Source organism: Mirounga leonina, unplaced genomic scaffold, assembly GCF_011800145.1.
Source record: "Mirounga leonina isolate KUSES-001 unplaced genomic scaffold, KU_Mleo_1.0 Mir_125, whole genome shotgun sequence".
Lineage (NCBI taxonomy): Eukaryota > Metazoa > Chordata > Mammalia > Carnivora > Phocidae > Mirounga > Mirounga leonina.
In genome coordinates, this window is record NW_023270305.1 from 13,124,317 (window position 1) to 13,135,644 (window position 11,328).

At 44.2% G+C, this 11,328-nt stretch overlaps 1 protein-coding gene across 5 annotated transcripts in view; it reads right to left on the reverse strand.

The window, feature by feature from the left end:
- Nucleotides 1-3,131: 3,131 nt before the first annotated feature.
- ASXL2 (ASXL transcriptional regulator 2) overlaps nucleotides 3,132-11,328 on the reverse strand; it is a 144,655-nt gene continuing 136,458 nt past the window's right edge. For all 5 annotated transcript variants that reach the window (XM_035000721.1, XM_035000720.1, XM_035000723.1 and 2 more), the window contains one exon: nucleotides 3,132-10,077. In XM_035000721.1, the coding sequence (XP_034856612.1) occupies nucleotides 7,594-10,077 (2,484 nt within the window). In that variant the 3' untranslated portion in view covers nucleotides 3,132-7,593. The remainder of the gene's footprint in view (nucleotides 10,078-11,328) is intronic.

Genomic DNA, 11,328 nt, shown 5'->3' on the forward strand with positions numbered 1-11,328 from the left:
TCATACAGTCTCGATAAAAGAAACCCAATCTTCTGTTTAAGGCCACCAAGTATTAGGAAAATAGAGGATACCCACCCTCCTACTTCCTGGACAAAGTTGAGACACTTCACAGTGGAATATACCAAATACCTCTTGGACTGAAAGGTGAATATGGATATTTTGGCATGCAGAATTTGAGTTGCAAATCCATCAATCCAAGTTAATGATAAATGGTAAGGAAAATTCAAGAATAAGCACTAACAAAATACAATGATTTATCCTTTAAAAACTTTTTTTTTTAACCAGAAATTCTCAAAGAAAGAATTGGGAATTTAGGCCACTAAAAAAGGCTAGGATCCTGCTAAGTTTCTTGTAATTCAAGTTCTGTGACTAGAGATGGGGTGGGGGAGCCAATTCTACAGTATTAGAATAAAAACTTTAGAACACTAATTTTATCCATTATGGAGAAAAAACAGGGATACAACATCTCTTTAATAATATAAAATAAAGGGATACACTTCATTCTCACCAGACTACAAGATAAAAATCAAGGTTTAGTTTCAATTCCCTTAAGCTTCCTGTGGGTTTAAACATCAGTGACAAGTAGGCTGCATTATCTACCTAACAGTTATTAGAAAGGGTTAGTTAAGATTATAGCATCTTTCCAGACGCACTCACCAGAATTAATTGAAAGGGATTCTTTCTTCAACAGAGACACTAAGAAATTTCTTTAAGTTTGGGGCGCCTGGGTGGCTCAGTCGTTGAGCGTCTGCCTTTGGCTCAGGTCATGATCCCAGGATCCTGAGATCGAGCCCCGCATCGGGCTCCTGGCTCGGCCGGAAGCCTGCTTCTCCCTTTCCCACTCCCCCTGCTTGTGTTCCCTCTCTCGCTGTCTCTCTGTCAAATAAATAAATAAATCTTAAAAAAAAAAAAGAAAGAAATTTCCTGAAATTTCTATTAAGAATTCTACATCTTCTGGGGGCCCCTGGGTGGCTCAGTCACTTAAGCAGCTGCCTTCGGCTCAGGTCATGATCCCAAGGTCCTGGGATCGAGCCCCACATCGGGCTCCTTACCCAGCAGGGAGCCTGCTTCTCCCCTGCCTGCCACACCCCCAGCTTGTGCTAGCTCTCTCCTTCTGTGTGTCAAATAAATAAAATCTTAAAAAAAAAAAAAAAGAATTCTACATCTTCCAATGATTGTTTTCAGAAAAGGTACATTTCAATAACATGGCTTTTCATTTCCACATTGTTATTTCACCTAGGGGCAATGCCTTTCCTTTCTTGCTTCATGTTTTGCCACTGGGTTTCACCCAATGCCTCAAATGGTTTCCTTCCGTAACTCATTTACACTTAAATTTCCATCATGTCTTGGGAAGTATGTAGCATACAGTACTCCTGGAGCCCTGAACTAGACACATGCTGTATGGCTACTACATTAGGAAGACCTTCTACAATTTACATGGCTGCTTTTGTTTACCCTTGCAGAACCTGAACCTTAGTACAGTGCTTAGCACATAGTAGGTGCTCCGAGAAAGAGATGAATTAGTGAACAACATGATTTGTACACAAAACCAGCTAGAATCATTACGCAAAATCTTATTTCTTAAGACCACTTGTGGTCAATGGCGTCAAAAGCATCGAACACAGGTTTCTGGACTGTGATGTAAATAAAGGACAGTTGGGGATTCAAGTTGAAGTTGTGTTCTAGTATACTGCTCTTTCTCATTCAACTGCCTGTCAACTATACGTTTAGGCCCCTACGTCATTAACCTGAATATGAATTTCACTTCCAGTGAGGTAGGAGGCCCATTTAAATAATTACAAATATGTACTATGAACGGCGGATGGGGGGTGGTTTCTGGAAATTGCCACAATGGGCTGGTTCACACACATTGAAATATTTCACTTTCGCTCCTATTATATATGGGAATTGTAAGGATGCAGATGTTCCCTGAGACATAAGAAATTTCCTTTAGTAAAGCATATTTTCAGCAAAGATTTAGAATGCTGTTCTCTTGGACTGGTAAACGATCTTCAACGTCTTTGGGCAACCCCGATGTTTGAAATTTCCATTTTTGGAAAAATAACAAAGCGATCTTTTAAAAAGCATTCTATGTATCCTTATTAATTTCCAAAATATGCTATTTTTATCAGTGAAAATAATCATGGCTGAGTAATTATGGGGAGAACTAGGGAACTAGAATAAAGAGTGAGTTTCATGGGTCACTAAGATACATTCGTGAAGTTCTGACCTTATTTTTTATTTCATCAATAAATCTGTGTTTAAAGAATGGGCTAGATACCTTTACTTCCAAAGACTACCTAGGTAGTGTTTGGCTCCTTCAATCAGATCCTAAAACCACGTATTTGCAACCACAAAACCTCCTGAACAGCAGGATTCCAGGCTATCGCAGGTATGGGACCACGGACAGTTAAGCTCTCCTAGTATCTGGCTCAGTCCTCACTTGCACAAATGCCCTTCCTGACACTTCGGAGATCAAAATCAAAGTTCTCCTAGCTCTTCTAGCTCTCCGGATCAGTCAAGAAGGACCTAAAACTGGTTAGGAAACTCCTTCTCAGACTCATCAGGAAGGATACTGAACTGGTTAGGAAACTCACTTCTCAGAGAAGAACTGGGAAACAGAAAACAAGTTTTCGATTATCTTCATGAAATTATTTCTTCACATACTCCTTACTGCCTGCAAGGTGGTGGCAGTGAATGTTTGCTAATGAATTATTAACCACTGTTGATAAAGAAAAACCTATTTTTACCCCTGAGATATTTTACCATTCTTTGTTTTAGAAGCAAACAGTGGGCACATTAAAAAAAAAAAAAGAGGGGGCACCTGGGTGGCTCAGTTGTTAAGCGTCTGCCCCTTCGGCTCAGGTCATGATCCCAGGGTCCTGGGATCGAGCCCCGCATCGGGCTCCCCGATCAGCGGGAAGCCTGCTTCTCCCACTCCCCCTCCCCCTGCCTGTGTTCCCTCTCTCGCTGTGTCTCTCTCTGTCAAATAAATAAATAAAATCTTTAAAAAAAAAAAAAAAAAGAACGCACCATGTTTTTGTGTTTGTCTGTTTTTAACATTCCCAGTAACATCCCATGGTTAAGAGACAGAACAGTTCAAGGGTGAAAACAGAGACAGGCAGATTAGGCATATTTAATATTTTTACTAGAGTTCTGAAAGAAACATGCTACCCTGATTTGTTTATCACCAAATTCCTCATTTTGACTCTTCTACACAATCTGTGGTAATCTTGCAATGGTGATATAAGGGAATAGCTGAGGGCCCTTACCCGCACCGCTCTCAGACGGATGTCAGACCTCAAGAGTCACCAAAAACTCCAAGGTTTTTATTTTCACTTTAATTATCTTTTACTTAATAATAAAATGAAAAATAAGAATATATGAATACATACAATCTATATACATATATTTATTGCAAATACTTAAAATTCTTATGTAAAATGATTTTTCTATATTTGTGAAAAAATATGACTTTTTAAATGGTGTTGACACCAACTTCTCTGTACATACCCTCAATTCCAATGTTAACAATTCCTTTAAAAAGGCAAAAGACACAAAAGTTTAGCATTTACCAAACCAGTCTGTACAAACCTTATAAGCCAGAAGAAAAAAAATAGCTCGTGGTAAATAAGTCGATTTTCTTTTAAAATAAAAAATAAACTCCAAAACTATTCCCCTTATTGCATTTTTCGGAAATAATCTGAGTGTCTTTAGAGTAACTTCCTTTGTAATAATTTGTGCCTTAACAGTGAGGTCCTACATAAACATACCATATATGAGAAATTCAAAGTCTTCCGCTGTCACTTTTTACATAGATATTAAAATATATATTACTTAAAATATATTACTGGAAAGCTATTTTTTTAAAATTGATCTTTAATAGTTGTATCAAATGTAAAGCATTAAAAAAAATAAAGTAACCAAGAATCTATGAAGCTCTTACTTCAACTTCAGGAAATGTTTTACCTATTGTTCCCTTTCAATAGGTACGTAGGTATTGAAACATGGTAGGAAAAGATCCCTGCCTATCATCATGTTTCTCAGTCTCTTTGGACTATTCTATAAATTGAGCTGAAAACTACCGTTGGCCAAGTTTTTTACTTAGCACATTGTTGTAATGCAACGGGGACTCTTCCCTCTTTGCTGTGAAGTGAAACCTCTAGGTCACAGAGAAAACCCTGGCACTGTTCACTGACAGTGAGTTCTAGAAATAAATAGTGGTGTAATGACCAGAGAAGAACCCCTCATAACAAATAATTTTACCCAAGAGTTCTTTAAGGGCTCTAGGGTGGAAAAAGGCAATAATAAGCAATTAGGATGGTTAACTGTCAAGTCATCAATATGTATGAATTTACACCTTCACCGGGAAGGCAAGGAGGTCCTCCTTTGGCTATTTAAATCTGAGATAATTCCTAAAACACCTACATCTGGGTGCCTTCCCAGCCCACGCAAGTATGCTTCCCCTTCTTCAAGAAAAATGTCCCATTTGCCCAGATCTTATTCTTAGAAATATTACATGGGATAACACAGATAGTTTCAGTACCTTGAGCACAGGGGTTAAGGAATAGTAGGGTGAACAACCCCAGGTTGTTTAATAGGATGGAGAATTTTTATCGAATTTTTTAAGATTCAGGGAGCCTTCTCTACTAGACAACTCAGAACAGTCATTAAGACTGAGATGACATATTTATTGTTAATGCTATCTCCCCCATGTGACCTACAATGGAAGGTATCTGAAGGTTCGAGAAGCATACCCTGGAGGCATAAGCATCAGGCATAATGCCTGACTAGTCACTGGAAATAGTGCAACTAAATACCATTAAAAAAAAAAAAAAAAAGCTTAGCATTGATTAGCAACCTTTCAGATTGAACTGAAAGGTAAAGCAACTCCAAAAACCTAAAATAAAAACTGCTTTAAAGGTATTTGGAGTACCATGCTCTCAGTAATATAAAGATTTTTCTTGTTCCTACTGCTTCATTTTCAAAAGGGCCAAATTGTATTGTTAATGTGTTTGGATTGTTGCTGTTGTTTTTCTGTTCAGCTCTTAAAATGAATGACTTTCTACCTGAAACCACTGTGTTGAAACAACTGACAAACGGACTGTGTTCAATTTACTACCAAGCCGAGAGAACCTATCCTCTCATTTTGTCAAGACTGAAGCAGTGTACCTAGTTGACATATCCTATTTCAGGGACATCCATAAATGCAAATATTTTATTAGCTGAGTATCATTTGTTAAGAGAATCTGGGGAATAATAATGCTTAGGACCTATCTGCAAGAGCCTTGGTCAAGAAGAAGAGGCACGATACGGTTTGCTCTCCAAATGGACTTGAAAATCCCTGATCCCTTTCCTCCTCTCCTGGTTAGTCTGTCCAAACTCAGATTACGGGAACCGTGGAGGAGAGACTTCCTACGACAGGAAAGGTGCAAAGAAGAAAGTTCACTTTGATCAATCCAAATTGGTAATTCATGTTTAGCATGGGGTTAGTTCTGAAATACTCAGGCACTTCCAGCACACAGACCAGCCCTCAGTCCTGGCACTGAACATGGGGAGTGAGGAAGCTGAGCACAGAGTTTTAACCAGCAATAGGTCCTTTTAGCCCCTGCCCTTGGATTACCGAGTACTGAAAGTTTGGAGAACTGAACCATTTTTGTTTCTTCCTGGATCTTGGCTAGAGAACTTACTCCTTATCCCTGGATCCTTGTGTGTGTGCCGGAAGAAAAGGGGAAATTAGGCGGACATCCTATTGTCTCGGCTGAAACTAGAACAGAGATATTAATCCTGTATTCGCCTTGAGCCACAAGAAATCACAGAAGCAAAAACCAAAAAACAGTGAAGTATTAAGTTTCTTATGGGGTTCAAAAGTATTAAAAGCATGTATAATGTGGGGTGAAGAATGGGTAACAGAATGGGGAAGAGCAAAGAGTATTACTGTCTACTTTCTCCTAATCTGGAATGTGACTTAACAAGTGACACTGTTCTGCATATGGTCAATATCACATCCTGAATATGAAGTGTACTAGGTTGCAGTAGTATTTTTACTTTACACACTTGAAATTAGGAAAACTTAAAATCAATATGCATGATGCATATTGACAATACCCGGTTCCTTAATACCAAATTCTGATAAATTGTAGATTTATTTTAATGTTCTTTAACCATGACCTAAATATATGTACTCAAAAACTCTTCAGTCACTAGTGACAAGATTTAAAAAACAACAACAAAGGAAACAAAAAAGAATCAACAAAACTTTGGAGCTAATTTCTCTTCCTTTCTAGATGTTCCCTTAGCCATTTACTGAAGCCCCTTTACACTAGAAATTTCTAGTGCATAGAAAGCAGTAATCCAAAACAGAGGACGTATCTTCCAGAACAGCAGAAGTGTCTAACTTTTACTGTGTATGTCTGTGTGCACACGTTGTGTTCAAAGTAGTATCTAGAGGAGGTAAGATTATTCCACACTCCTCAGATGCCTGGGAGGTCAAAACAGGCGAAACAGAACGGGCCAATGTGGCAACAAGGAGCTTTCCCTCCTGCACAACAGCGGACTACATAACATTAGGGAACAGGGTTGGGCAAGAAGAGGAAAAGAGAGGCTACCTTGTTTCTAGGGTTAAAAATCGTTTCCCAAAGTCCTTTACGTCCAGTTTAAGAGTTTCTGCACTTTTTTTTTACTCCCTTGCCCAACAAAACACAGAGTTCAAATCACCCCATGGCTAGCATTTTTTGTTACTCCTCTACTGGCATCTCACACCTGTTTGTAAGCCCCCCCGACTGACCAAGTACCCGGATGTTCCTGCTGGAACTGCTGCCCAGCACAGGCTCAGCGAACAGCAGGGGCCTGGGGTGGCACACCCTTCGTGGGCCACGTTCACGGTCTCAGGGCAGGGCAGGGGGCCACAAAGCGCAAGCAGAGAGCTTGGCAACAGTACTGGTTTGTGGAAGCCAAGAATCAGGTCAAGAGCTTTCAGAGTCTGAATTACTACCTATGAAATTAATACAGTATCAAAAATGTGAACTTAAGAAGGTTCTGTCTAAGGTAAAAGGACTGAGTAAACCCTGAATCCAAATCCCGCCAAGGCTGAATAATCTAAGGAAAGCCTGCAGTCAGACCATCATGACATAATCAGCTTGAATGGTCATTTCTCCAGACCATTCCTTCATTCCTTCCTTTTCCTGGCCTCTTAGGAAAGGAGAGAAGAAAGAGAGCTTCCTTTAACCATGCATGGCATTGAACTTTTCTCAGAGTCACGTGAAGTGGAACATAAATCTGAATTCAAATACATCATTACCTAAACACTTGGGAAAACAATGTTAAAACAAAATGTGACATATTTACATGATTTTGTAAGTGCAAACTTGTCACAAATTCACAAAGTCTTGCTTGACCTAGACTTACTATACAAGGTGCTCTTCCTCTAAAATATAAGATCTGTACTCTGTATTCCTGATTAAGTAACGTCTGTCTCTTAAGACAACTGAAACCTACTTATTTATTTCTGTGATTCCGAAAGGACGCAAAAAACACATCTCATCAACCCTTCCCTCCCTGCCTCCTTTACAGCGTGTTCTCTTTCTAGTCTCGTTACCGAACGACAAGGCAGGAGACACACAGTTTCGAGGGCCCAATGCAATCATCGTGGCAGAATGCTCCACACCCCTTGCACATGATCATGGCTTTCAATCGGCAGTAACATTTCGAAGGTGCGTCCTCGATGCTGTTCTCTTCAGGAAAGGCCTGAACAGGAATGGTCTGGCCATGGCTGCTGGGATTCATCGCTTGGCTAGCAGGGATGGTAGTGACAGTCACCGAAAAGGACATGACATCACCTACATTGCTAGCCACCTGGCTACAGTCAGGCATCCCCGGGACAGCAGAGTTACGGTCCATGTCGGACGAGGTGGAGACATTGATCAGGCCTCTATAGCTTGGCCCGATCTGCGTGGGGCTTCCATACAGCTTCGGGGTCTGCAGTGGTGGAAGGAGGAGAGGCTGATGGGTGGGACTGTCTGCGGTCAGAGGAAGAGCAGTAGAATTGAAAAGCTCAGGGCTGCTACGCATCGTCTTGCCTCTCACTGCATGAGCCATTTGTTTCTGTGCTGCCTGAATGAAATCTCTGGCTAGGGTCTTTTCATCAAATGTTTGGCCTCTCGCGAACAGGTAATTCTCCTTGCTTAAAGTGGTTTGCTCATGCACTGGTGTCTCCGCCTTCACATTCTTTCTTGCGAAACAATCATTGGTGGATAGGGCTTCTCTACTGTGGGGCCCCGAACTTGCTTCACACCTGCCAGGACCCTGGGCAGCCTGGGGCTCCTCCTTCACCACGATGGGTTCTTGCTCATCACTGGTACTTTCCTCATCCGTATCTTCTTCTCTGCCACTGCTACTATCTCCTGTTGCATTTTTACAGTCTGTGTACCCCATGTTCAAGGCCTCCGTGGGGCTACTTAGACACGAACGGTCTTCAGGGTTTATAGAATGGGTCCTCCTAAAGCTCTCTGAACCCCGGCCGTAGGTGGAAATGTTAAGTAAGTAGTGACCTGCCATGGCAGGCTTCGATGTCCTTCTGCCAGCAAAACCCAGCATGAACCTCTGGCTTGTGGAGATGTCGTCCAACTGGAAACCTGAGTGAGCGAAGTTGAACTGGGAGGGCTGCACAAATGGGAGAACGTTCTGCCTCCGAACCCTTTGGATGAGAGTCTGAAGGATCTGCTCTTGGGTGGCTTTGCTTAGTCCTTCCTGGTACTGGTGTGTGTCAATGCCAGAGTCCCTCAGTTCCTTACCTGGAAAGAGCTGAAGGGGTCTTGGAACCTGGGGGAGCTGCTTACTCTGCAAGGCTTTCCCCAGCTGCTGCAGAGCCGGGTGGGACTGCCTCTCACCCCCTTCCTCTCTGACGCTGTCTTCTGTGGCGCCAGGGCCCGTGAGCACTCCCGTCCCCAGCTCCTCTTTCGTGGGCAGTGGGACAGTTTTCATTTCAACTTTGGTGAGAGGTTTAGGCAGAATTTGCTCCATGGGAACATCTTTGCCCTGAAGCAGCTGAGTGACCAAAGGGTTATTCGCAGGGATACTAGAGCTCGGCCTTGGCATGGGTCCATTCAAATTTGAAGAAGTTCCTGGAGTTTTAAGGCTAGAAGCTACTGGCAAAGTGCTCGAGGACGGAGCTGATCCCGGAGGCGCTACAGTCACGCTGACCTGGGGTACAGGAAGCTTCTCTAAAGCGGCTGCGGTCAACAACGATGTTAAAGGAGAGGGAGTCACAGCCGCTGAAGTACTAGCAGTTGTCTCTGCTGAGGCCGAAGGGTCTGGCATATTCCTACCAGAACCTGCTCTGGGCTCGACTGTGCCATCGGCTGCGAAACGAACAGGTGGGGAGGCACCTGAGATGAGTGCGGAACCCGCCGGAGCAGAAGGCGCCTTCTCCTGTCTGCAGGTCCCGGGGCCTTGTGGGTGGGGGAGAGAGGCCACTGCGGCTGCTGCCCTGGGGGGGTGCGGGGGTTCGTTAGCCGGCTTCCCTACAGCGGGTGGGGGCGCGTTAGTGCGGGCTGGGGAGGGGGCCCTTGCGCCGGCTCCACCGCCGGCAGAGCTTGGAGGCACCGAGGGGGTTTGCTGTAGTTGTGCTCCAGAGACACCATGAGGCTGAGCCTGCTCTGGGCCCTTGGTCTCAGACTGGGGCTGAGTCTCTGGCCCACAGGGTAAAAGCTCTCTCGTACCTCCCCCGCTTCTAGTTCCTGCCAACTCCAGAGTGGGGCCCTCTCCAGGTTCGCGGCCTCTGTCTGAGTCTGGCCTCCCTCCTCCAGCGGTCTTGCTGTCACCGCCCTCTCCGGGGCCTTGTCCGCCCCCGGGGCCAGGTCCTGGAACGGTCCCTCCAACGGAGGCCGCGGCGGCGGCGGCAGCGGCGGCGGCGGCGGCGGCCGCCCTCTGTGCTTTGACCAGCTGGGCTTTTGCTTTGATGTCTGCAAGAGTTCTGGCTCCTGTTCTGTTAGGACTAGTGATGGAGACTGGAAAACGAGCCCTGGGAGAGACCTGCGATGTAGGAAAAGGCATGGGGGAGATTCTGGAGACCGGGATCTGAAAGAAGGAGGGAGGAAAAAAACCCAGAGCTTAGTTTTCATTGACAAGAAAAACAGAACTTCCCGAACACTTGAACTGTTGCGGTAACCGCTGCACCCCAGTCACAGAGATGGGGGGTCACGGCCGAGAGACCAAAGCGTGGAGAGACAGCAACGCGACTGTGTCTCTAGGGTCCTTCCAGCTCTGCTACTGGTGCCAAAGCCCCTCCTCCCCCAACACCCTCTCTGCCCCAAATCCCCACGCCTCTCTTCTCAACGCGACTCCCTCCTAATGGCAGTACTACTCACGACTGCTTATTACTTAAGATACAGACCTTGCAGGGTGTTTGCACTTTCGAATGTGTGTGTGAGAGAAGAGGCATACCACTGTCTTTTTCTTCTTAGCTCTCCTTCCAAGCTCCGAGGAGAATTCTTGCTCTCTTCTGCTCTACGCACACACGCACACGTAAGCACTCAGGCTGAATTATCTCAATGACAGAGGCGTCTAGATAGCACTGGAAGGTAGACCGTGTGTGATCCACCGATGCACCCCACGCCGTCCATCCACACAAGGGAGAATGTACATAATGTATACAGTGTTCACCACACTCATTTTCATCCCTGGCTGGCTTTATCCTTACTTGGGGAGCTGGTTAAAAATATATGTGCCCTGGGGGCACCTGGGTGGCTCAGTCGGTTAAGCGACTGCCTTCGGCTCAGGTCATGATCCTGGAGTCCTGGGATCGAGTCCCGCATCGGGCTCCCTGCTCAGCAGGGAGTCTGCCTCTCTCTCTGACCCTCCTCCCTCTCACGCTGTTTCTCTCTCTCTCTCTCAAATAAATAAAATCTTAAAAAAAAAAATTAAAAAAATATATGTGCTCCGGGTCCTATCCCCAAATTGACAAATTAGAACTCTGGAGAAAATACGCTTTTCTGAAACACTTCCTGGGAAACTCTGATACATCACCAAGTTTGAAACCAGTGATTTTCATAGCATAAAATACTGTATCTGAAAGGAATCAGGCTCCTATTTGAAACAATACTTTGGAAGCTATCAGAGTTCAATTAGAATGCATCAAAGTCTGGACCCTTCTAGTAGTGGCCAGAACTTAAAGGAGCAAATAACTGTTACAGATTTTCTAGGGCATTTAATTAAAAAAAAGAAAAATTGGGGCGCCTGGGTGGCTCAGTTGGTTAAGCGACTGCCTTCGGCTCAGGTCATGATCCTGGAGTCACAGGATCGAGTCCCGCATCGGGCTCCCTGCTCGGC